The 26,935-nt window shown below is 36.4% G+C and overlaps 3 protein-coding genes across 6 annotated transcripts; all 3 read left to right on the top strand.

Moving 5' to 3' along the window:
• The first annotated feature begins 42 nt into the window (after nucleotides 1-42).
• On the top strand, nucleotides 43-3,106 carry LOC109160080 (protein SIEVE ELEMENT OCCLUSION B-like). Its single transcript, XM_019308218.1, has 3 exons — nucleotides 43-47; nucleotides 2,017-2,019; nucleotides 2,353-3,106. The coding sequence occupies exon 3, from the start codon at nucleotides 2,428-2,430 to the stop codon at nucleotides 3,025-3,027; it is 600 nt and encodes a 199-aa protein (XP_019163763.1). The 5' UTR covers nucleotides 43-47; nucleotides 2,017-2,019; nucleotides 2,353-2,427; the 3' UTR covers nucleotides 3,028-3,106.
• Nucleotides 3,107-5,359: 2,253 nt separating this feature from the next.
• LOC109159886 lies at nucleotides 5,360-7,240 on the top strand. Its single transcript, XM_019307994.1, has 4 exons — nucleotides 5,360-5,839; nucleotides 6,117-6,204; nucleotides 6,339-6,403; nucleotides 6,500-7,240. The coding sequence occupies exons 1-4, from the start codon at nucleotides 5,360-5,362 to the stop codon at nucleotides 7,238-7,240; spliced, it is 1,374 nt and encodes a 457-aa protein (XP_019163539.1).
• Nucleotides 7,241-14,614: 7,374 nt separating this feature from the next.
• Nucleotides 14,615-25,375, top strand: LOC109160079 (biotin--protein ligase 1, chloroplastic-like). 4 transcript variants are annotated; one of them, XM_019308217.1, is made up of 10 exons: nucleotides 14,615-14,786; nucleotides 16,516-16,789; nucleotides 17,677-17,738; nucleotides 17,812-17,960; nucleotides 20,864-20,984; nucleotides 21,414-21,569; nucleotides 23,136-23,181; nucleotides 23,510-23,582; nucleotides 23,774-23,850; nucleotides 25,031-25,375. In XM_019308217.1, exons 2-10 carry the CDS (start codon nucleotides 16,518-16,520, stop codon nucleotides 25,074-25,076), a joined length of 1,002 nt encoding a protein of 333 aa, XP_019163762.1. In that variant the 5' UTR covers nucleotides 14,615-14,786; nucleotides 16,516-16,517; the 3' UTR covers nucleotides 25,077-25,375. The 4 variants fall into 4 exon arrangements, with proteins under 4 accessions (XP_019163762.1, XP_019163759.1, XP_019163760.1 ...); XM_019308214.1 differs by lacking the exon at nucleotides 14,615-14,786 and adding an exon at nucleotides 15,183-16,444; XM_019308215.1 differs by lacking the exon at nucleotides 14,615-14,786 and adding an exon at nucleotides 15,195-16,396 and having other exon boundaries at nucleotides 25,031-25,361.
• The last annotated feature ends 1,560 nt before the right edge of the window (nucleotides 25,376-26,935 follow it).

The following is a 26,935-nucleotide window of genomic DNA, read 5'->3' as shown; positions in this document are numbered from 1 at the left end:
AAAGAAAAAAATTATAGTTCAATTATATATGCTATAATATAATAACAGTAACTTTATAAATGTGCAATTATTCTCCACATACTATAATTTAATTAGAAAATTTTATAACAAATGCCTAACTTTCATGATACTATTTTACAAAGAATCATGATTTCATGATACAATAAGTAGTTTACGTAAAGGTTTTTTAATAATTCTAAAATTTTCTTACTTTATTCAGATGGCATTGATGTGTTCAAAAAATGTGGATCCACACTCAATTGTATTATATTTTCTGAAAATGTTGTCCACATTTTCATGGGAAGGCAAACTTTTGATTATGCTGGCATCTTTCTCCCTCTATTTCGGAGAATTCAGCCTTTTTCACGGTCACAAGAGATTGTCAGGCAAATTGGCAATTCTCACTGGGCGTGAAAGTCAACTTCTGCCGATGGTTAAAGATTTAATCAAATCAATCTTACATTTGACTGAGTATATTGTTGAGCTTGCAAAATCATCCTCTCATAATTCATCACCAATCATACCGATTGGTTGCTATTGGATCGTCACAAGTATCCTTACTTATGCATCCTATTTCACTTCTGGCCTTATGAATATGCATTCAGGGTAAGATTTAATTTCACTATACAATTTATTATAATATGTTTTAAATAACTTCGATAAACATTGATTATAAATATATAATCAATATGTATGAATATAGTGTTTGTCATTATTGTTTTTGTTATTATTGTAGGTGTTTTATAGCCGAAGAAACACGACTTTCTAGTTTAGCTGTCAAAATCAAAGACGTAATCTCTGAATGCTGCCCGATACTAGGTTAGGTTCAATAAATTCAAGTATAGGCCGGAAATTAAAGTTAGTTATTATTACTTGTAGTGAGTTTAAATTAACGAGTACTTGAATTGATATATGCAGAAGAAAAGAGAGAAGTGGATTCTTATAATGCATTATGTCATGCATTCTTTGATGAGAATCCAATCCCCTTCACTTCTAATTTGGATGTTTTGAAGTTATTATTCAATGTCCAGAAAGGTGGGAAACAGAAACTCATCATATATGATGGTGATACGGAAGAAATGGTATAGTATGAGCTTACTCACTTAGCCATAAATTAAATTTGAGCAATTAATAATTTCTTTTGATTAATTGATTGTTAATTGTAAAAATATATATAATATATACTGTATATAAAAAATTGTGAACTGCAGGTAGAATTACGTTCGTTAAAGAATAGGAGCTTGCTATTGTTAATATCGTCAAGTCTTGACATTGAGGAGTACTTGATTCTGATTTTTGAAGAATTACAAAGAAAAACTAAGTTGCGTGTACTTTGGATTCCCATATTAGACTATCCTATACTATGGGATATTAGACATATGAAAGTACAGTATAGAAGATTAGTAAATAAAGGAGAATTACTTTCAGTGAAAAATGTACAGAAATTAGTAGCACCAGGGTTTGTGCGGTTTGTTAAAGAGAAATTGTTCCAAATAGGGGGAGGGGGTGAGCCTATCATTGTTTCAGTGGATCACCAAGGAAGGATTGTTCACCATAACGCAATGCACATGATATTGATGAGATATATGGATATTATGGAAGGGTTTGACACTGGAATTAAGACTGGAGATAGTATAATTCCTTTGTTACAGAATGTGTTGAAGGATAGGACGTTGGCAATAAGGAGTTTGGTGCCTGAAATTGATGGGAAATTAGAAGAAATCGCAGCCAAAATGGAAATACTAATGCTTGATGAGTTGGATGAGATGGAGAAGCAAATACAAAATCCGGTACGTACCACCGTATATGTTTTATTTTAATGTATGTTATTCATTTACAATTTTGAATTGGTAGCATCATATATAGAATTACTATCCAACTTAATTAATTGTATATTTATTTAATAATGAGTAGGTTTATAGCAACATTTACACAAGTGAAAGAGAAACAGATCTCTGGAAGTTAGAAATTTGGTGCACTAAGCTTGTGCTGGGATGGTACGAACCAGTGACCCAGTGGGTACGTCCAATTTCATCATCCCTATCCTATAAATTAGTTTAAAGTTTAAAGTTTAAAGTTTAAAGTTAGTAACTACTAACTTATTTTGACACGCTTCTAAATAGTGTTTATGCCTTATTTATAGTTTAAAATAAGCTCTACCCAACAGATCGAGCCAATAAGCACGCATTATCATTTTAAACTTTGAAGACTCAATTATTTGTTGTTTGAATTCCTTCCTACTTGTGAATTCTTTAACAAAACAGACTAAATTATTATATATTCTTAGTTTTTTTTTGCTTAAATTTTATACGAGCAATAGTTTTATAGCACTAACTTATTTTAATTTATTAGATTGATGAGAACAAGTACATTTTCTTGATTGGAGGGAATGACTTAAAATGGGTTAAAGCATTCGTTTCCAAGGTAATGCAAGTAGTTTCTTTAAACCCACAACTCACAATTATGATCACCTACATTGGTCGCAATGTGAAAGTTGGATCAGCGATTCTTCGAGACGACATTTGTGATGCGGCATGGGCCATGCATAGAAGGTTTACTTGGGCACGTCTTCGAAGCACACTCATATCAAGGATCAAATTTTTAGATCAAACTTATTGTGATGAAGATCATGATGAAATTGTGGTAGGACTAAAAAAGTTGCTAGTCTTTGAAGCTAAAGATTTAGCAGTTGACGGATGGGCTATGTTGTGCAAAGGTAACAAGATAGTTGTATGTGACTTGGGAGATAAAATGTTGACAGTCATGAATGAATATGAGAATTGGAAGGAGAATGCAATAGCCAAAGGCTTTGATCACGCATTCAAAGATCAACATGAGATGCTTACTTCTATTTATGCTTCAAAACATCATCCTTGTTGTGCTCTTGACTATCCATGTAATTTTGACAAAGTTCCAGAGATTGTAAATTGCCCCCAGTGCTATCAGAATATGCAAAAATTTGTCACTTTTAGGTGCCACCATGACATAGTTGATGATGAGGGTTTCGACTTTGTGGATTCCGATTAGAATATACTTAGTTGATATTGACACTTGTTGTATTTACATATGTATATGAAAGTTAAACTTGTACATTCAATTCAATTTCTTACAATATGTTATGCTTAGTAGGTTTGTTTGGTTTCAGTTACATAATATTTAAGGTTTCTCATTATGTAATAATTAATATACAAAGAGAGGAAGAATAACAATGGAGTATATGAGATTCATCTTATTCTTATCCTGTCACTGTACTGCTGGCTTTAAGTTAGGTGGTCTACCACTAGAACTAGCCTAGTTCACTTATCATTTTAGTACAACCAATCATCTTCCCAATGTTCCGGTCTTGAAATTCACAACTCAGAGGATACCAACTATGTTAAATTATATGTATATGTAACATTTGGTGTCAAAGTTCTATTAATTTTGGCCTAGTTGATTAGTTAGCATCAAATATATATTTTGAAAATATATTTGTTAGTTTTTTCTTCCTAAAAAATAATGAAGATTATTACGGAGTATATGTTTTTCTAATATATGAAATTTCATGCTTGTCTGCCACTAGCTGCCCATGCAGGTAGACAAATTTAATACATGAGCAAAGAGAATGTTGTCTATGTCTCTCAGTGGGCAATCATCCTAGACAAAAGAAGTCCTATGAATTATACTCACAAAGTCAAGGAACATTAAATGATTAATACTTTTTGTCAAAGGAAAAAGCTACAATGCTTTTGGACTTCAATGACTACACAGTACAACCGCAATAAATGTTCCATGCCCAATGGATATTACACGATGGTTAATAGGTTCGAAATTTTATCTCCCTTCAACGGATGAAATTTTTCTCACCTATAAATACATTTCTTCACCACTGAAGAATGGGCTGGTTATTCAACTGATTCTATCTAAGAAAAGCTCTTCAAACAAAGTTCATTTACAAGCTTTTTAAAACCAGTGTGTGTGATTGTGAAGTTTTCAAAGAAGCTCATCCAGATTTAGCCTTCACTTTCACCAAGGAAGTCTTGCATCTTTAAAAGAAAAGATTCATCCAACCATCAAGTCAAGACTTCAAGCAGTTGGAGAAACACATCAAATTCATCCAACACTCAACTCTGAAGAAGAAGTTGATAGAGGCGGAGTAAACTCTAGGAGTTGAAAAACCTTTCAAGTAGTTGTCCGACTTAGTGATCAAGGAAGCTAGCTTGAGTAGTTTGTATTAGGAGTGATAATGCAAACCCTTTCAGAAGTTGTGAAAGAAGAGTGGATCGGAGTAGGCTTTGTTAATAGCCGAACCACTATAAAAATCTCTCTCTCCATCTCTCTTTACTTTCGTGCATTGATTTATCTGACATTGTTGACACATAGCAGAGGATCGGATGAACAAGAAGAACGAGAGCCAAAGACTTTATTGTAAATGATGATTAAGTTGTTACAACTCCTTTTCCCGCCTCCCTTTCCTCTGTATATATTCTCTACATATTCCTCATAACAAACTAATGAAACAGTTACCATCTTCAACTCTCTCAACCTACCTTCAACTCTCTCAACCTATTTTCATGTTACCACTCTGAATCCAATATAGTATCAGAGTTGCGGCCAACCAGCTACGCCGCAGTACTCTCCGGCACCAGAGAGTCCAACCAGGGACCGCCGAACAGCCAAGCTCCAGTTCATAGCCCTCCGATAGCTGTTCTGCAACAGAACTCCATTCTGCAGAGGAACATCTCCGACGATATTGAAAACCCCCTATATCTTAGCGTTAATGAGAATCCTAATGCGATTCTCGTAAGTCCTCCACTCACAGACAGTGGAAACTACGGATCCTGGTGTATTTCTATGCGAGTAGCACTTGAGGTCAAAAACAAATGGGGACTCATCGACGGAAGCGTAGCAACGCCGAAAAAGAGTCATCCTCAGTATCCGACATGGAGGAGATGCAACCTGATCGCTTGCTCATGGATTCTACAATCTCTTCATCCGTCGATAGCACAAAGCGTGATATATATGGATAAATGTAAGGACATTTGGAATGATCTGCGAAGACGGTTTTCCTAACGAGATCCACATAGGATCTCAATTTTGCAGAGTGATATATATGATCTGAAACAAGGAGCTCTCTCAGTGAACGATTACTACACTAGATGCCGTACGTTGTGGGAGGAAATGAACTCATTGAGACCGTTACCGGTCTGTAAGTGTGAGCCGCGATGTAGTTGCGATCTGGTGGATGAAATCAGAAGAGATCGGGAAACAGATCAGATCATTCGATTCTTGCAAGGCCTCAACGAGGACTATAATTCTCTAAAATCCAGTGTGCTTGTCCTTGATCCACTACCTGAAATGCATATATAAGATCTTCGTCATGGCTGAGAAATATGAGAGGCAATTGAGCATCACTAATCTAAGCATTGGAGGCTTGGAGATCAGCCATGCAAACGTAGCACAAACTGCCCAGAGTTCCACTGATGAGACAGTTGCAGCGTTTAGTCACTTCAACAACAAGAAAAACTTCAATACGGGAGGTGGAAACAAAACTGCTAAGTGCGTGTTCTGTGGTATGACTGGGCACACCATCGAGAAATGCTATAAAAAGCATGGATATCCACCGGGGTGGATCCCAGGCTATAAGTCGAAAGGAAAACAACAAGCAGCTGCAGTTAGCCTGAACTCTGATGGTATTGTTACCACTGACCAAATTCAAAAACTCATCTCACTCCTTCAAGCTCAAGCAGGAGAAGGCCAAGCTTCTACTACAGCAGCAACAGTGTCTCTCATACCAAAGTTTAACAAGTCTGACAGCAGCAATGCAGGCAAGTGTTCTGACTTATCTTGCATTAATTCTGTTAGTCTATCTTCCTCAACTTGGATCCTAAACTCAGGGGCTACTGATCATATAGCATGTTCCATCAATTTCTTTCATGAATTATACTATTCAAGGGATGATAGTTAATCTACCTAATGGTGATCACGTTATTGTGGAACATGTGGGAATCATTAAATTAGCTGATGGCATATAACTGAGAGAAGTGTTGCATATCCCATCATTTAAATTCAATATCGTCTCTGTTAGCAAGTTATTGCAAAACTCATCCTATTCACTAATGTTTGCCTCTGGCCAGTGTTATCTGAGGGACCATGGGAAGATGACTGGATTTGCTGAGGAGGAGAAAGGGCTATATATGCTAAGTAGACCTCCTGTTAATTCTTGTAATCAATTTGTCTTGCAGTGTAGTGTTGGTCTTTGGCATCAACGTTTGGGGCACTATCCCTTTAATAAGATTCACTTACTTTGTGACATTCCTAATTCAAATAAAAGGGATTTGGCTTGTGATGTGTGTCAGTTTGCAAAACACAAACGGAGTCCATTCCAGTAAGCAGAACTACTTCAGGTGCTTGCTTTGATTTGGTGCATGTAGACATTTGGGGCCCTTTCTAAGTTAAGTCACTACAAGGAGAGAGATACTTCTTAACCATAGTTGACGATTATTCAAGATTTACCTAGTTAAGGTTGATGAAAAGCAAGTCAGAAACACGCAATCAGATGAGGGATTTTTATAAACTCATTCAAACTCAATTTGGCATGCCCATAAAGACAGTACTAAGTGACAACGGGCTAGAGTTTAACATGGAAAGCTTCTTTGCTGAGAATGGCACGATCCACCAGAGGTCTTGTGCATACACCCCTCAACAAAACGTCATCGTTGAACGTAAACATCAGCATATTTTGAGTGTGGCTCGTGCACTTCGTTTTCAAGCTAATTTTCCCCTTGAATTCTGGGGACATTGTGTGGTTCATGCTACTTATCTGATTAATAGACTACCATCTGCAGTGTTGGAGTGGTCTACTCCATACCACAGGTTACATGGAAAGGATCCAGATCTCAGTAACCTCAGAGTACTCGGTTGCCTATGTTATGCTGCAAACGTATCTCCTTCTCGCCATAAGATGGATGCTCGAAGCAAGAAATGCGTCCTGATTGGAATGCCCGCCGGAGTGAAAGGTTATCTATTATATGATCTAATCAATGAGTCTACATTGGTGTCTCGTGATGTAATCTTCTACGAGAACCAATTCCCTATGGCTGAGCAGAATGACCAGTCAATCATCTCTGAAGAACAGGCCTATAATCCTTCACTACCAAATGTTTCTATCATGGGTCATGAAGAGATGAGCCTTCAGGGTTGTGATAAGGGCACTCCTCAGTTCCCCAATACTCTGCCAGACATACACTCTCCCCTTTAAACTCTCTTTCGACCCTAAACTTTCATATTAAAACCGTGCAAAGTTCAAACTAAAATGTAAACACAATTTTCGCTGTGCATAACCACGAAAGGAGTTAAATCTGAAAAATCGATTATAGTCTATTCACCTCCCCTCTAAACTCTCTTTCGACCCTACCGGGACTAACAAAATCTGAAGAGGAAGACTCAAATGGTGACGAGTCTGATTATGGCAAAATGTCTAATGATGCGACGGAATTTGACAGCGAGGGGGAATTGCTAAAGACATGGAAGTTCCCTTTCAATTAAAACAGTTTTCCTTTGAGGTAATTCTCTAATTTGAAGAAAAAATTATAGTTCAATTATATATGCTATAATAATAGTAACTTTATAAATATGCAATTATTCTCCACATACTATAATTTAATTAGAAAATTTTATAGTAAATGCCTAACTTTCATGATTCTTTGTAAAATAGTATCACAATTTAATGATACGATAAGTAGTTAACGTAAAGATTTTTTTAATAATTTTAAAATTTTCTTACTTTATTCAGATGTCATTGATGTGTTCAAAAAATGTAGATCCACAGTCGATTGTATTATATTTTCTGAAAATGTTGTTCACATTTTCATGGGAAGGCAAGCTTTTGATTATGCTGACATCTTTCTCCCTCTATTTTGGAGAATTCAGCCTTTTTCACCGTCCAAAGGGATTTCAGGCAAATTGCCAATTCTCAATGGGCGTGAAAGTCAACTTCTGCCAATGGTTAAAGATTTAATAAAATCAATCTTACATTTGACTGACTATGTTGTTGAGCTTGCAAAATCATCCTCTCATAATTCATCACCAATCATACCGATTGATTGCTATTGGATCGTCACAAGTATCCTTACTTATGCATCCTATTTCACTTCTAGCCTTATGAATATGCATTCTGGGTAAGATTTAATTTCACTATACAATTTATTATAATATTTTAAATAACTTCGATAAAAATTGATTATAAATATATAATCAATATATATGAACATAGTGTTTGTCATTATTGTTTTTGTTATTATTGTAGGTGTTTTATAGCCGAAGAAACACAACTTTCTAGTTTAACTGTCAAAATCAAAGATGTAACCTCCGAATGCCACCCGATACTAGGTTAGGTTCAATAAATTCAAGTATAGGTCGGAAATTAAAGTTATTATTACTTGTAGTGAGTTTTTTTTTTTTTTTTTTGTAGTGAAACACAAAGAGCCTATAACACCTCCACACTGAGGCTCGAACTCATAACCTTCCAAATGGAAGTTCAACCCGGATACCATTAGACCACATAGTCCTGGTTACTTGTAGTGAGTTTAAATTAACGAGTATTTGAATTGATATATGCAGAAGAAAAGCGAGAATTGGATTCCTATAATGCATTATGTCATGTATTCTTTGATGAGAATCCAATCCCCTTCACTTCTTCTAATTTGGATGTTTTGAAGTTATTGTTCAATGTCCAGAAAGGTGGGAAACGGAAACTCATCATATATGATGGTGATAGATAGGGAAGAAATGGTATAGTATGAGCTTACTCCCTTAGCCTTAAATTAAATTTGAGTTAATACCCAAAATCGTCCTCGACTATAGTGGTTTTTCTCAAATTCGTCCTAAACGACTTTGGTGACCTAATATCGTCCCAGACTTTTGTGTTTTGTTCAATTTAGTCCTCCATTTGTTAATTCGTCAAATTGGTGTTAAATAAAGGGACAATTCAGTAATGTCAATATTGATATCTCTTTACTTTCAACTTGTGAAGTGCGAAATTTCTCTTTCTTGTACGAATTACACCCAGAATTACTCCCGGACCTGCAAATCAAATTTTATATTCGCAGTTTTAGGAGTAATTTCGGGAGTAATTCGTAAAAAAAAAAAAAAAAAAAAAGATTTCGCAGTTCACATGTCTATGAGTAAAGAGATGCCAATATTAAAATTACTGAATTGTCTATTTATTTAACACCAAATAGACAGAATAACAAATGAGGGACTAAATTGAGCAAAAACACAAAAGTCTGGGACTAAATTGAGCGAAACACAAAAGTCTAGGACGATATTAGGTCACCAAAGTCGTTTAGGACGAAATTGAGAAAAACCACTATAGTCGAGGACGATTTTGGGTATTAACTCAATTAAATTTGAACAATTAATAATTTCTTTTGATTTGATTGTTAATTGTAAATATAAAATAATATACTGTATATAAAAAATTGTGAACTACAGGTAGAATTATGTTCGTTGAAGAATAGGAGCTTGCTATTGTTAATATCGTCAAGTCTTGACATTGACGAGTACTTGACTGTGATATTTAAATACTTACAAAATGCAACTAACTTGCGTGTACTTTGGATTCCCATATTAAAGTCTCCTATATATGGGATATTAGACGATTGAAAGCAATGTATAGAAGATTAGTAAATAAAGGACAATTACTTTCAGTGAGAAATGTACAGAAATTAGTAGCAACAGGCTTTGTGCGGTTTGTTAAAGAGAACTTGTTCCAAATAGGGGCAGGGGGTGAGCCTATCATTGTTTCACTGGATCACCAAGGGAGGATTGTTCACCATAATGCAATGCACATGATATTGATGATGAGATATATATATATATATATATTATTGAAGGGTTTGACACTGGAATTGAGACTGGAGATAGTATAATTCCTTTGTTACAGAATGTGTTGAAGGATAGGACGTTGGCAATCAGGAGTTTGGTACCTGAAATTGATGAGAAATTAAAAGAAATCGCTGGTAAAATGGAAAGACTAATGCTTGATGAGTTGGATGAAATGGAGAAGCAAATACAAAATCCGGTACATACTATTATGAGTTGGATGAGTTAGATCAGATAGTTTGCAAGAAATAAAGTAATACCATAACACAATTGCAAATATAATTAATATTTTAGAGTAAAAGACATTTTTGGTCCTAGACTTACAGTGACACGGACAATTTTAGTCATCTTTAAAAAAATCAGACAATTTGTGAACACTCTTATTTTGACGAGGACAATTTTGGTCCTCGGTCAATATTTCCGTTAGATGCGCCGTTTGAGCGGGGGTAATTGCGTCTTTTCAACACACTTCCTTCTCCTTCACTTTGCAGCCCTTTTCATTGTCGTTCTCAACCAGCCATTAGACCCAAAGTGAGATGAAGTTTCAGTGGTCTAAACAATTTCCTTTGAGTTTAATTCAACAATTTCCTTATGCTCTCGGGTTGAATCCTTATGCTCTAAGTAGAGACGGTGCAGAATCGCGAAATAGAGATGGTGCAAAATCAAAATCGTGAAGCAGGATCGGAGTAGCATTTGCCTGCGAATGGAAATCAAGGTACAATTTCTGATAATCTGGGTTCAGCTACTCAAAGGAAACACGAAGGAAAATCTATTGTTTCAATTAAGGAATCAAATTGGGAAAATCTAGTAGAAAAAGAGAGGAAACTAACCTTGATTGGCAAGTTTTGGAAGGAGAAGCCCCAATTGAAGCAATTAGGGCTCAATTTCAGAAAATCCTTCCAACTACAAGCAATGTGCACATCGGATCTCTTGATTCGAGAAAGCTCTCATTAAATTTATAGTGGAAGCAGATTGTGTGAAGGTATTAGCGAAAAATAGAGTGAAAATTGAAGGAAAATGGATATCCTAACTGCCGCCATTTCTGCCACTTCTCCGGAGCACGGCCGGAGGTCGCCGCCGCCGTTCACCACCGGGAAAAGCTCGAACCGGACCGGAAGACGTCCGATATGTCGTTTTTCTGCCTTCTGCTCGCCGGATCTACCACCTTCGCCTTAGGAAAACGAGAGACGACGAGAGTGAGGAAAGGTCACTGGAGTGGAGTGTCGCTACTGTTGGGTGTTGCTGTCGTCGCAAATGGAAGGAGGAGGCCTTGGGGGTCACCAACTTTGATGGGAAGTTGGCCATATCGATTTTTCGAAACAACTTGAGGTCGGGTGTTTTCCACCAAGACCTCATCCGGTACCCCCCCCCCCCCCCCCCCCCCCCCCAAGGAACTATACCGACCTGATGGACAGGGCGGCCAGGTATGCTTACACCGAGGCCGCCGAGAAGAGGAAGAAGGAGTAGGAGGAGGGGAGAGGCCGGAAAGACAAGGCACCCCAAGAGGAACGCAGGGCGCCATAACCACACCGACGTGAATACGCCGAGGGGCCTAGATTGACCCCCACACGCTACCTCACCCCGTTGACGCAGCCTGTGAGCACCATCCTGGCGCACACGGATGGCCAGGTGATGCGTAGTATATTTGCAAACAAATAATTCTCGGAGTACGAGTTATCGATCCACAGGGAAGTGGTTGTATCAAGCACTAGTTACTAACTTATTCATTAGAGCTAATCCTAACAATTACTTAGATGATTGATTGGCATAAAATAAATAAAATAAAACAGAGGTTCAGGATTTTGAAAACAATTAGAGAGAAGTTGAGATTCATGGGATTCAAGTATTTAATCACCTAGTGCCAATTATCGTTTGCAATATTTAGTTTGGAATTAAGATTTGTGTGGGAATGCAAAGTGGAATCGAATTACTCCCGTAATCTCTATTCCTAGTGAATTTCCACTCCCGTGGCTTAAACACCCATTAAGATCGAAGATCAGCATTCAATTATTCCTAATTACTACCATCTCCCGATTGGCAACAATCTAGAATAAACTTCCCCTAATAAGTTCCCCTTTCCCAAGGTCCAACCATTAGGTGCAATTGTGTGTACCCTAATTTATGCCCCAACTCCCATTGGTGACACAAACATGGCTATGAAGCTAGTAACTATGGCCATTAATTACAAGCATCAAACAATATTATCACGATTGCAATACAAGTATTAAACCCAAATAATAATATATTAAAGAAACTGAGAGCTCAGACACATAGGTTCATAAACACTTTTACCCAAGAATCTCTAAAGAATTTAGCCAAGCATGACTAAATTATACATAGCAAATATAAATAAAGAATTACAAATCATCAAAAGAGTACAAGAATTAACCAGACGATTTTCCCAAATCTCCCTAGTCTTCTTCTTGCTTTCCAAGACAACTTGTGGCTCTTGATTTCTCTCCTTCTTGTCTCCAAGAATCTCTGAAAATCTCTCTGTGTGTGCTTAGGGTTGAGGAAGGAGGGATTTTATAGTGGGTACAAAGTTGAGATGAAATAGAAATCTTGTACCAAATTGGACTCAAATTCTAATTCCTATATTTAAATAAAGAAATTGCCGTCTTTAATGATATTTAGAATTTGGAAGATTCCTTGAATTGCTAACTTTTAATATGGAGATATGAGCCTTGAAGTCCGCGCAATTGATATTAGGAAAAGAAATCTCGCACTTGTATTGAATTTTGCCCAGCTGCGCCACTTTAGGCGTCTGTTTTTTTATCCGCGCCACTTTAGGCGTCTGTTTTTATCCCAGAAACAGACGCATATTCGACGCGTCGAGACTTCCTGTGCGCAAATTAATTAGCTACTGGAAAATTTCGACGTGTCGAGCCCTTGGCTCGACGCGTCGAGTCCACTGGGCCCCGAACTCATCCAAAATTGCTCCAAACTCATCCTTGAACTCCCCTTGGTCATATCTTTGACCTAAAATGGTTCAAAAACACTAACAAACACCGTAAAATATTCAAAACAAGTGCGAACCATAATTAAATGATAATAGCAAGGAAAACATGTATTAAATAAGCAAAATTAAAGAACTTAGTTACTGGATGATTCAAAATAACCATAAAAACAAGCACAGATGTGATAACATCACCAGGGGATCGTCGTATTCCCGAAGGCCTACGTCGACGACATGATTGTCAAGAGCACCGAGACCGACCTCTACACGGATAACTTAGCCGTGGTATTTTCGATAATGCAACGCTTCAATTTACGGTTGAACCCCAAGAAGTGCACCTTCGGGGTGCACGGGGGAAGTTTTTGGGGTACATGGTCTCGAAGAAGGGCATAGAGCCCAACCCCGACAAGATCAAGGCCATCCTGAACATGGAACCTCCGAGGTCTCTCCGGGAGGTCCAGCGCCTCAACGGGCAGTTGGCAGCCCTCTGCTGCTTCCTTTCAATATCGGCCGAAAAATCTCTACCATTCTTTGGAGCACTCAAGAAGACCAAGGGGTTCGAATGGTCCGGAGTGCCAGAAGGCTTTCGAGGACCTCAAAGCATACATGATGTCATTCCCCCCTAGCCAAACCCATTTAGGGGGAGGTCTTATACATGTACCTGGGCATCTCGCAGGCCGCGGTCAACTCCGTGCTGGTCTGGGACGACGAAGGAGTCCAACGACCCGTCTACTATACAAGCAAAGCCCTACGAGGGGAGGAAATCAGATACACGCTCATTGAGAAAGCCTTTTTCGCATTGGATGTCACAACAAAAAAGCTCGGCCACTACTTCCAGGCCCACCCCGTACAGGTCCTCACCAACCAACCACTGGATGCAGTATTGAGGGCGTCGGGGTCGGCCAACAGATTGGTCAGGAGGGCCATGCGGCTGAGCCAATTCGACATCCAGTTCAAGCTCAGACCCGCTATCAAGGGGCAGGCACTAACTGACTTTATAGTCAAGTGCACCGCACGGGAGGCCACGGAGCGCGTCTGAGACGAAGACGAGGAGTGATGGATCCTTTCGACGATGGGTCCTCCAGCACTAAAGGCTGCAGAGGAGGGGTCGTCCTCATAACCCCGGAAGGGTTCCGAGCCTACTACGCCCCCCGCTTCGCGTTCAAGCTATCCAACAATGAGGTCGAGTACGAAGCGCTCCTAGGGGGGCTCCGCCTCGCGTTGAACATGAGGGCGGAAAAGCTCAAGGTCCGGTGCGACTCCAGACTCGTGGTAGGCCAGGTCACATGCAAGTTCGAGGCAAGCGATGAGCGAATGAGGAGGTACAGAGACGTGGTGCTCTAATTGTTGGGGCAGCTGATCAACTACGGGATCCTACAGGTAAGGGTGGGAATAGGCCAGGCCCCTTCATAAGGGTCTACGGCCTGACCTGTTTAGTAAAAAGGCCAGACCTAGGCCTAATTTAAAGCCTATTTAGTTAAATAGGCCTAGACCTATATTTAAAAGTCTGGCCTACAAGCCTACAGACCTGACCTGTTTATAATATATATATATATATATATATATATATATATATATATATATATATATATATATATATATATATTTATAATAGATTATAATATTTATATTTAATATTTAATTATAACATATTACATTTTGTATCTAATATATTTTCATATTTATAATTTAACCCCCACTATATATATTAATATATTAATATATACATAACCTACCCCAGTCAAGTGATCAACTACCCTAATTCCCAATACGGCAATACCCATTACACAAATCAAATCGTCGACTGGAGTCCGGAGCCTGGAGGGCGAGGGTTGCGACGCGACTGAGCTACGAGGGCTGCGACGGGGTGAGGCGGCGAGGCAACGACCGACGAAGGCGCGGTGATTCGGCGAGGCAGCGACCGACGAAGACGCGGTGAGTCGGCGAGGTAGCGACCGACGGCGAGGTTTGTGGTCCTCTTACTCTTCATAGACTTCTAGAGTTCAAGTGTAGCCGACTAGCCGTGTAGAAATGTAGATTGTAGGTACGTTCGTCTGCACTCTGCAGTAGACAGCAGCGACCGACGGCTAGTTCTGCCTCCGTCGGTGCGGCGGCCGGCGGCGGCTACTCTGCTAGTATTTAGTTGTTTACTACTGGTCTACTGCTAGTCTGCTACCTTGCGGGCTGCGGCTGCTATTCTGCTAATAATTTGTGTTTGTTAATTACTAGTAATAATTCTGCTATACTAAAATGCTAATAATTTGTGTTTACTACTGCTAGAGTGCTAGTGTTTACTAATTAGTAATTAGTATTACTAGTAATAACTACTGCTAGAGTGCTAGTGTTTACTACTGCTAAATACAGTGTTAGATATAATGTTTACTTCTGCTAAAAGTTGTTACAGTTTACTAGTGATTAGTAAAGTAGTAAACTAGTAATACTAATGTAATATGAGCCTACTAGTAATTAATTGTAGATTTGTAATAGAGTAAATACCAGCCAAGGTCCCTTGAGTTTGGTGGTTTCACCACTTATAGTCCCTAACTTCCGTAATTACCATCTGTGGTCCTTCGAGTTGCGAAAACTGACCTGCTACCATCCTCTCGTTAGTTTCTGCCGTCTAAGCCGTCAAAAGCAGGGGTAGAACGGTCATTTGACATATATAACTCTACAGTGGTCATTTTCAGCCATGGGAGGGTTATCAATCCCTCCCCTTGCCGTCGGATAAACCAAATCCCAAACCTTGGTATGCTTTGCTCACCGCCCTTAGTCCAAGAAGATAACATAATAGTGCTTTTTTTGGATCTTCATCTTCACCACCCAAGAATGCTTTGCTTTTAATCCGGTGTAGATCTGCTCCATATAGATCTTCATCGCGCGCTGGCTTGTAGGTTCTGGGGTTCGTCATTATGCCCCCCACAAAAACAGATGATTCCGGGATTGAATCCAAGCATCTGCCGAAAAGCTCACTTCTTCACCAGATTGTGGAAACGCAAAACCTGTGAAATTAGGGAGGAGACAAGAAAGTGAAGATTTTGAGAGCTCAAATGGTGAAAAATGCAGAGAAAAAAAGTCAAGAACCCGATAATAAAGTCCACACATTGTTGCTCATAAGGTGCAAATCTGAACCAGCAAGAACATGGGAAAGACTCGTTCCAAATGCTGGTTTCTGGAGACTAAGAAGATTTGCCGTGTGCCCGAGCCCCAGCCTCATTGATAGACATCATAATTATGAATTTCTTTTTGTTTATATTGACTGGGTATAATTTTTTTTTTTTTTTTGTATTTACTCTTTAGTTTAATTATCTTGTATTTTGAATATTGTGTATCTATATACCCGCAAAAATTGGAAGGAGATTCCAATGCCCGAAGTGGAGCGCCCCGCTAATAAGTAATGGGAGTAAAACATGACACCATTTACTCTCTCCCTTGAGCTGAAGCGGACTATACAAAGCTTGATGATATTGATTAGCCGCTCTCTACTCTCTCACCATCGATCCTCCTCCTGCTTTCGCTCTCTTCCTCAGCTTGCATCTTCTTCTCACTTGGCTTTCCCCACTTCTTCCCCTACACCCTGTAAACACCTTTTCTCTCTTTCTCCCCTCTATGTATACATGTGCGTATGTATGTATGTATGATTAATTACTAATACTTTTTCATTTTATACAACTTTAACTTTTGTTTTTTGGGGTTAGATATGGAATCAGAATCATCGGCGCCTTCACTTTTGGTGTTATGCGGGAAATCTGCACCTGAGAATGAATTGGCCAAGTCATTGAAGAATAACAATGCTATGAAATTCCTTGGGGACGATCAATTCGAAGTTGTTTTGCATCCGGAGGTCGAAGATAGCCTCGGAAACGAAGGGTTTCGCATTAGAGATTACTTTAAATCCCTTTTGACGATAAGCCTCGGGAGGTTCCTTGTTTACTCTCCTAGATTGCCTTCAACACAGGACGTCGTTGCACGGTATGTATGGGTTTAGTAACTATTTATTAGGGTTTTAATCTTTTCTAGTGACCCTTTGTACCAAAAAAATCTAGAAATTCTTTGAAAATGAGAATATTCATTATTTTTTACCTTCAGTTATCACTATTTTTAGAATACTTAAGAAATGATATCTGGATAAATATTTTGTAATCATGGATAGAACAAAAGAGGTTATGTTATTTTGTATTATTGAGTAAATAAATTGTATGATGATTATAATAATTGGATAGTTGTTTAGTATTTTTATGAACTAACTAGAGCCAAAAGTTAAAGTAGATTGAATTCCTATTTTAAAGCTCATACTTAGCTTCAATAAAATTTATCCTAGCTGATAACTTTAGGATTTGAAAATTTAAGGGTGCATTTACCTCAATTATCTAGTTTTCCGTTTTCCGTTTTCCATTTTCCATTTTTTTGTTTTCCAGTTTTCCCATTCCCTTTATCATATTTTTCAATTTAGAAAATATGTTATGGGCAGCAATTTTTCACATTCGTTTTCCAAACTCAATTTTTTGGGACTATAATGTTATAAAATTAATTACATAAAAAAATTTGTGTGCTTTTTAAGACTTGATATTCAAAATGTTTTCAAATGTGTTTAGTTTGAGTGAAATGTATATACTTTTATTTTGGAGGCTAGTCTATGTGACATTTTAACATCTTATGTTTGGATCAAATTTTTATCCGGATATAACATGACTAGAAGTATTGAAACTAATAACCTATACAGTTTATCAAATTTTATAAATCAGTTAAAATTTCGACTTTAAATATGATAAGAATTGGCCCAACCCAAGCACTGCCCCCTGGCCCTGGCCCTGGCCCCTACTACAATTTCACCATTGAAATTATTCTTTGTTGGGCAGAAATTTCTGTGAGCTGCCAGTTGGTGCAGTGTGTGTCGCTGATGTGCAATTCAAGGGGCGAGGTATTATGGGAGTTGTGCTGCAATAAATGGTTTAAGTTTATGATACTTTTTGTCTGATCACTTATCTGTGTAGGTCGTTCAATGAATGTGTGGGAATCACCAAAGGGATCCCTTCTATTTTCCTTTACCTTACAAATGGAAGATGGACGAATGGTGCCACATGTTCAGTACGTAGTCAGTCTTGCCATGACAGATGCTATTAATGATCTCTGCAAGCAATATGTAAGTGCATTGCAAAATTTATTTGCCTAGTCTTGTTGCATTTTGAAATTGTAGGTTGAATGTAGTACAGAGAATTCAGTTTAAGATAGAAATTGGATGTGTTGCACCTGTTTAACAGCATCAAATCTGGTTAAGTTTTCATAATAAAAAGTGGGAATGCAAGCACCTCTAAATACGGTAAGTGCATGTAAAATAGATGAATGATTATTCTTTAAATGACACTTTTGAGATATTATTTTTGCTTGATACAATGAATATCAAATTACAACTGTAGAACAGTAGTAGGGAAAAGTAGAAATGATGTTTATTGTTCCATATAAAGCTTCAGATTACACACAAAATATATAGGCAAGCAAAAGACATTTGGAAAAGTACACAATAAATTCTAAACTGCCCAAGAAACCTAATCCTCTTCTCAAAGCACAACAACAAGAGTAAATTTCAGCCTGGCCAAGACAAATGTTTCCAACAAAAAATATTTTCCAACACTCTCCCTCAAGTTGGAGCATATAAATCAAATGCTCCAAGCTTGCTACAAATGTATTCAATCCTAGGTCCACGAAGAGATTTGGTGAGAACATTTGACCCAACAAATGTGGTAACAATGTCTCCGGATGCAACCTTCTCTTGTATAAAGTGGCAATCAACCTCAATATGTTTGGTCCTTTTTCGGTAGACAAGATTAGATGCAATGTGTAGCGCTGCTTGATTATCACATTAATTTCATAGGATCGGGCTTATAGAAATTGAGTTTTGTAAGTGTGAGTAATAATGATTAATAATGTTTATTATTATTGTTATATGTAGACAGGAATTAGTCTCATCGTAAGAAGTTGTTTAAACCCAAATTAGCTCACATATTCCACAAGTGCCATTGCTTGGTATTCTGCTTCTGTGCTTGAACGTGCAACCACATCTTGTTTCTTACTTTTCCAAGAAACAAGATTACCCCCAAATAGAATATCCTGATGTTGATCTCCGTTAATCTGAGTTTGAAATCCTAGATAAATGGTGGAGTTCCCAGCTCCGTCAACCATTGCATGCAGTTGCGTACTACTTGAATCCATATTGCTTCCGGTATAGTGGTGAGACATCGGTTTCTTCTACTGTTAAATTGCCAGAAGTTATTGCTGGCTTTTATGAGTGTTTGGAGAGGTTGGTTCCAGATCAAGATGTCTATGAGAAAATTGCCGAGGAAGTGTCTACTTGGGAAGTTGGGCGTGGTTTATTTGGCTTGCCAATTGCCAAGAAACAACGTGGTTCTAACCTCTAGGGTCTTACTCCTTAGACAATCGAACTTACAATTTTTATTTACAATCAAAATATTGCAAACTTTGAATAATTTTCAAATTTATAGTTGATTGGTGGAATTCTTTTGAGAGTTCAACTCCACATTTGAAAGAGTTTGCAATTAAGATTCTTAGTCTCACCACTAGTGCGTCGGGATGTGAAAGAAATTGGAGTGTGTTTGAGCATGTAAGTTAGTCAACTTATCATTTTGAAGTTATTAATTAGCAATTATAACATATTTAAGCACTAATTAATTTTAAATATTCCAGTTGCATTCGAAAAGGATAAGTCGCCTTGAGCACATTGCGCCTTAATGATTTGGTTTTCATTAAGTATAATAGAGCATTGAGGCGGCAATGGGAAATGCGGGATACCATTGACCCAATTAGTTTGGATCAAATTGATTTTGCTAATGAAATGCGGGGCGGGATACCATTGACCCAATTAGTTTGAATCAAATTGATTTTGCTAATGAATGGTTGACAAGTATCCCAGATGATGCTAATGAAGAGTTGGTGTTTGATGATAGAGATGGATTGACTTGGGGAAAATTGTTAAGTTTTCGGGTGCAAATGAAACTCCTTATTCTCTTAGGCATGCTTCTAAAGGAAAAGAGAAGGTAGGGAGTTCAAGGTTTAAGGGAAAGGAAAAGGTTCCCGAACGTAGACTAGTGGATGAAGAAGATGAAGAAGCATTTGAAGATGATAGAGTTATTAAGTTTGACAATTTGGGTGATGAAGAAGATGATTTTGAGATGGAGGATTGAATGATTGATTATGAATATTGTATGTGATATTTTGGTGACAATTTGGCTTGAATGACTTTATTTTGAAGACTAAAGTTTGTATTATTATGATATTGTGACTTTAGGAGTTCTTATTTATGTTATTTTGCATTACTATTTGAATATTTGGAGTTTTTTTGACTATATATATATATATATATATATATATATATATATATATATATATATATATATATATATATATATATATATATAACGTTTCGTTTTGCGCTTTAAAGCAAAGCCCAACCTTGTCGCTTTAGTGCGCTTTTTCGCTTTAAAAAGTTTGGGCAACACTTATTGAGATAAAATCTCCGAATTATTATGTGATATAAGATTCATCCTGAGGACTCTAGTTTGTTTAAACATACTGCAATTTGCTGTTGCTTGTGGAGAGCCTTTTAGTAGTTTTTCTTATGAATGATGAAAAGGAAAGTTCATGGCGCACATCCAATCTTTCTAGCCTCAAGAGGAGAGAATCTAATTTTCCCAATCTATAGTAAATGATTTATTCAAAACCTATAATGTTTAAATAACGTGTATCAAGTGACGAAATGAATATATCTCTTACCTTAGACATATTGCCATGCAATTTATGAAGTATTTCCCCTAGGTTTCATCAATGATTTTTATATGAAGGAAATGTGAAGCAGTGATATGTAAGTTCTTTATAACTGATTTTTATCCGTTAGAGTTGATTTTGCTGAATTTCCGCTGAGTGATATTTAAATGTATTCTAGTTTAATGCTTTAACTCTTCCAAATTTCAATATTTGCGTCTATTGGATTTTGTTTAGTATCATTGTTTTGGATAATGTATTTCATTTCAGGGTATACCACATCTTGATGTAAGAATAAAGTGGCCAAATGATTTATATTTAGGTGGCCTTAAGGTTGGTGGCATTTTGTGCACTTCAACATATAAGTCACAGAAGTTTAATATCAGTGCTGGTAAACAGTCAGACTTTCTAACAAAAAAATTTCTTATTGAGTTCATTCACTTAATGAACTAACAATACTACTTCTCCTTTTTCTTCAATTTCTCTTCCTCTTGTATTCTCTTTGTGTTTTTCCTTTTGGGGGCAAGGTGGTTAGAGTTTAGGGGAGATGCTTCCTTCTATTAATTTTCTTGATTTCCACATCACAAGAGTTAGTGTGTTGGTAATATTAAAAATAAATCTACTTAAACTTGTCATAATATGGGATCTGTGCATTGGGACTTTTTATAAATTTCAGTTGCTTGCCTTATTGAACTGCTTAAATCTCCAACAAGACTACAAGAGGACTTTGGGATTTTCTTGGTGGTGTATATATTTATCAGTGTGAGGGTTTTAAAAACTTGATTCAATGGTCTTTTGACATCTGACTGTTGTTATGCAGGAATAGGCATAAATGTAGATAATGAAAAGCCCACAACATGCTTGAATACTGTTCTGCAGAAATCAACTTCTGTTCCAAACATATTTAAAAGGGAAGATATAATGGCAGCCTTTTTCAATAAGTTTGAGACCTTCATTGATGTTTTCTTTAATCAAGGTGAGATATTTTTCCTTTGAATATGAGCAATCATGGGATAATAAGACACATACTTGCCACTTTTTGAATCCACTTTTTATTTTTATTTTTATGGTTTCTGTGAACAAGAAAGTAAAATCCCATAGTTTTCTTCCAGTTTTATGCTGTCTTGAGTTTCTTGATGCTAGTAGGCCCTTTGAGAATAAACAATAGTTACAAACTTACAATACATTATAGTTTTCTGGTTTTGGGTAAGGCTTGTTGGCCCCAACAAAGACAAGTTAGGAACAAGCAACAGTGTAATTGTTTTTTTCTTGTGATTGCCTCTGTATTTAGTCCTTGACTATAGTGGTTTTTCTTGATTTAGTTCTAAAAGTCTTTTTGTGCTTAATTGGATCCTGAACTTTGATGGTTTTACCTAATGGAGTCCTTGGCTGTTAGAATCAATGACTAAATTGAGAAAAACCACTATAGTTGTGGACTAAATTGGGTATTAATATAGGGGAAATTACCAAGCTATTCTAACAGAGGACTCAATTAGGCAAACCATCGAAATTCAGGACCCAATTAAGCACAAAAATACTTTTTGGACTAAATCGAGAAAAACCACTATAGTTGAGGATTAAATTGGGTATTAACTCAATAACTAAGATTGTAGCTACTTCCAATAAAGCTCCCAGATATCTCTTATGTATTTAACAAAAAGTGTGGGGGGCACATATAGTAGTTTGACATTTTTTTTTTTACCAAAGAAGTTATGCTAGGGTACCAAGGTGACTTTCTGAGTTTTTTTATTCTGAGAATTATTTCCACTTCATCTTGTTAAATTCAAAGGGATATTAAATAATGGAAACATACGCCCTGATTTTTTATCCATCTTGCAATGCTTTATAAAGGTTAGTATGGTTGTAACATTTGCCCTTCTGATTTCTTTTTGTACCTTCTAGCCAGACTGTAATTTCAGATTTCCCTCTTTTACTTCATTTCCTCCAATTTTTGCTCATTTATTCCCTGTTCATCACGTGCTTACTTGGAGATCTAGTAAGTACACTGCTTAAGTGTTTATAGACTTTAGAATGATAGACCCTTCTAGGCCCAACTTAATTGCTTAGTTTGTTGTGTTAGGAGATTATATCTGTTTGTCCTTTCATTCAGAGGGATTGTAAGTAAAGAAAAATAATTTTTTTTCTTCTTCTTTTCACTCATTTTACAATAATCAAGACTTTATGAAGGCTGATAAAGTTGTATTCTCCACCCTTCCAATTTTCCTCTTTGTACCCTGTAACCAGAGAATGTAATGCCTATCTCCCCCCTCCTTTACTTCCATCCCTTGGGTTTGGCCTCATTTATTCCAAGTTTGTCATGATGCCTGGAGATGTGATTATAATAGTGTTCCTAAGATCTTGTTTTTCTTGAACTGATGTTACAAATTTGCTGTTAACAACATTTAGAATTACAGGTCCATTAATTGTTATACAATCATCTCGATTTTAGTGGTAATGGATCATGCAGTACTAGTCCTATACCTCTTCTGTGTGTTAATCATGTCTATCATTATAGTTCTATTGTAATTTTCGGTCTATGCAGGATTTCAGCCTCTTGAGGAGTTGTACTACAAGACTTGGCTCCACAGGTAAAACATTTGCATTTACTGTGTTTAAAAATGTCTTGCTTCTGAAATTATTTCACTTGGATTTATGCCCAATGCAAACTTATTGTATATATATATGACAATCATCCCTACACATGACTGTGCATCTGTTTAACATAACAATATATGATATAATATGGGAGAGCTTTTTCCACGATTTTGCTTTCAACTCAGTATTTGATTTACAAGTTTAAAGGATTGTTTTACTGGATTTGGTTAACAAGTGTTGATATCTGTGAAGTTTAAATGTGCTTGGAATTATTTTCATGGATTTGCTAGTATTCTTTCTTCTGATTTATTTTGACTACAGTGGACAACGAGTTATTGTACAGGAGAAAACTGAAAACCAGGATCAGTTTGTAGAGAATGTAGTGACCATTCAGGTCAGCTGATTCCTTTAATATTTTCCCTTCAGATAAATATATGGGATTACAGGGTCTTTATAAATTCTTATTTGACCAACTTCTCCAATTTGATTTGGTGCCATTGGTGTCATCTCATGAACCGATTTTTTTTTTTTTTTTTTTTTTTTTCTGACTTTATGCTGAGATTTCTAAATTAATTTTGTATTCAGGGCTTATCATCCTCAGGTTACTTGTTAGCCATAACTGATGATGGTCAAACATGTGAACTTCATCCCGATGGCAACAGGTATCATATTTTCTCATATTCATTATCAGTCTTGTGTGTGTTTTAAGTAGTGATCAGATTGGGAAATTCTAACATTTCAGCCAGAAAACCTTGTTATACCCGCATTATATGTTTCTGCTTTAGCATACAGCACATTATTGTGCTTCTATTATAAAAGTTATGTTGAGTCTCTGCACAATTAGAGGGATACAAAATCTGGGATGATTTGAAGGTAAATTTGTAAGGTTTCTCTTATGTAACACTAACATCTTTTACGTAAACCAAAAAGCTTGTCCACTCTCTCATTAACCAAATTTGACTAGGGTCTGGGAGAGTGAGTCCCAGGATGTGGTTGATTGTTTTCTCTTGGATTTGGAGAAAATAACCATTCATACATAATCTCAATCTCTCCAATCCCCACCCTGACATCATGTCCTGGGATTGCTTTACTTACAATCATTAATCCTCCAACCAAAAATAGGTACCACTCTTTCTTCCAAGTTCCAATTACAGTATTACTAAATACTAATCGTGCTCACTAAGAAAAAAAACATTGCTAGTTTTGTCCCATCTTTAGTCCCTAACAATCACTAGCACAACTTGCCTCATAGTTCTCTTTGAACCAAACTACCCTTGATGGTACCACCATGTCTTCAGCTGGACAGCCTGTTAATAGAAGCTACCCTAGTGATGAAAGATAAAAGCATATGGTGATTGTTTCACAAAGTATTCATATTTAAGTTTGCTAGATATGTATTTATTTTTTTATTATATCTTTGCATAAGAGTTGCTGATATATCGATGATGATGATTTTGTTGCTTGTGTACACTTACAGTTGATTGTGTGTATCGTCTCCATTAGACACTTAATCGATTTGCTACATACCCAGTATATATGTGCCCATATGAATGATTTTGTTTTATTATTTTCTAGATGTTTATCATTAAGGAAAATTTTGTGCAGGAGAGAATGTATTATAAATGTGCTTTCTTGATAATATCACTGGAATTGTATTTTCGAAGAGGTTTTTTTTTTTTTTTTTTTTTTTTTTTTTTTTTTTTTTTTTTTTTTTTAATTTTAGTTTTACTTTTTTAAAAATTTGACAGATTATAAACCAATCTTATCCTTTTTATATTTGAATTTCATTTCAAGTAAATTGTGTTTTTGGACTTAAAAAGATAGTAATCATTTTTACTGCAGTTTCGACTTCTTCAAGGGACTTGTGAGAAGGAAATTAAGTCAATAAAGATCTTCCCTGTGTCCATGAACTTAGCCTTATACCCTTACTGCTGAATGAGATCTAGTCTCCCTTATCCTGGTTAAGCTTCATCAAAGTTTTATAATTTGTTTTATAATTTGCTGAACAGTGGAAACAGAACTTCAATATTTGTATTTGATTTTTATTATTTATTTATTTATTTATTTATTTATTTATTTATTTTGGTTAGACTTTGTAGTCTAGTGACCTGAGGATATGGATTAACCCCCACTCTCTTGGGATGTACTAAAAAGAATCTGAATATATTTTCTAGCCTTGAGCATGGTTAATTTTTTGGGACAGTTTACATAAATTTACTAAATGTACATTATTCGTGTACTGAATGTATATTATACAAAATAATATACTTTTAGTACTCAAATAATGTACATTCTTTGAATACAATATACATTTTTAATATACTGTACTGAATGTACATTATTTTACAATATACAAAATATGGTTCATACAGCTTGTGTGGACCATGGTCTATACAATAATGATTGAACCCCTAGGGCTCTCCATATCTTTGCTTGATGGGATATAGTGGATGTAAATCACGGTAATTTAGTGATTCGCAAGATCTAACATCTGATCTAAAGCTATGTACATGAACGCTAGGCCTATTAGTTCTGCAAATGCAGAGAATGTAAAATGAAAAAATGAAAAGGGAAGTATGCAATCAAAGTACACGGACGCGTGTGCACAAACACACATAGGGTCTAGATCTTGTGCAGCTATTACTTCTCATATAGTCGTGAAGGGTATTTAGGTCTTCAATTATAATTTTTAAAATAAAAATAAAAATAAAAATATAGCAAGCCAACCTATATATGTATGTGTATATATATATATATATATATATATATATATATATATATATATATATATATATATATATATATATATATAGAAGATTGAAATACTCTTGTCGAAATTTCAATGATTTTGTTGACGAAGGACCAAAATGATCATGTCAAAATAATACCAAGATCAATGAGGATGTATTTGAAAAAGAAAGACTAAAAGTGAATTGTCACTTATAAATCTAGACTAGAACAAAAATGTAATTAACTTTATAAAGTTGTATCATGCTAAATTTGATGTTATGATGCAATGTGGCCATCATACTCTATACATCATAAGCTTTTCCAATAAAAAGTACATTTATTTATAACAAAGTTACATTTTTCTAGGTAATGAGAAAAACTTACCACTACTCCATAATTTTGTATTACTTAAAAATGTGTACTAGATTAACTCTATTTCTATATAATAACTCGTCAGCTACAGTACAATTACACTATTTCTGTATAATAACTTACAAACTACACAAGAGGTACACCACACTAAAAAAATACTTTGTGTTATAAACTTAACCAAACGATTATTGATTAAAATCAAACTCGTATTCAGAGTTACACTTCCTTTGTAGTTTCTCAAGCCCCTAGCACCACTACTCACGTGCACTTTGGCACTACACTATTGCATATAATTCATCTCACCTAAATACTAACATATTAATCTGAGACGTTGTTATTGATAAAGCTTGTATATTTATTAAGTACATGCAAAGTTTTGCCTTCTCAAGTAGATTTCAATTTTGCATTATTTCTCGAGAGAGTCCATTCCATCTAGAGCAGAAGCTCGTACTGGAACTCCAATAACTAGTAATGGAATCAATGCAGCAACCATGCCTAGTTGTCATAAATTCAAAAAGTTGATCGAGTGTTTGTGAGTAAATGATAGTCCCATTTACCCGTATTCTGGTCAATTAATCCCGCAACTCTAGCTCCAGCGAGTTGAGGTGGCATCGCAGTTTGGATCATAGGGTCGAGGTCATCCTG

The sequence above is a fragment of the Ipomoea nil genome, unplaced genomic scaffold, assembly GCF_001879475.1.
Source record: "Ipomoea nil cultivar Tokyo-kokei standard unplaced genomic scaffold, Asagao_1.1 scaffold2845, whole genome shotgun sequence".
Taxonomy (NCBI): Eukaryota; Viridiplantae; Streptophyta; class Magnoliopsida; order Solanales; family Convolvulaceae; genus Ipomoea; species Ipomoea nil.
This window is presented reverse-complemented; position numbering and strand designations above follow the sequence as displayed.

What these genes read in the sequence shown, in the direction of transcription:
- LOC109160080 (XM_019308218.1), top strand. Translation starts at nt 2,428, where the DNA reads ATGCAAGTAGTTTCTTTAAACCCACAACTCACAATTATGATCACCTAC.
- LOC109159886 (XM_019307994.1), top strand. Translation starts at nt 5,360, where the DNA reads ATGGCTGAGAAATATGAGAGGCAATTGAGCATCACTAATCTAAGCATT. An exon ending in ACTTATCTTGCATTAATTCT is followed by an intron (nt 5,840 to 6,116) that starts GTTAGTCTATCT and finishes GCCTCTGGCCAG; the next exon opens with TGTTATCTGAGGGACCATGG. An exon ending in TAGACCTCCTGTTAATTCTT is followed by an intron (nt 6,205 to 6,338) that starts GTAATCAATTTG and finishes GATGTGTGTCAG; the next exon opens with TTTGCAAAACACAAACGGAG.
- LOC109160079 (XM_019308214.1), top strand. Translation starts at nt 16,228, where the DNA reads ATGACACCATTTACTCTCTCCCTTGAGCTGAAGCGGACTATACAAAGC. An exon ending in CTATGTATACATGTGCGTAT is followed by an intron (nt 16,445 to 16,515) that starts GTATGTATGTAT and finishes TTTTGGGGTTAG; the next exon opens with ATATGGAATCAGAATCATCG. An exon ending in ATGATCTCTGCAAGCAATAT is followed by an intron (nt 17,961 to 20,863) that starts GTAAGTGCATTG and finishes ATTTCATTTCAG; the next exon opens with GGTATACCACATCTTGATGT.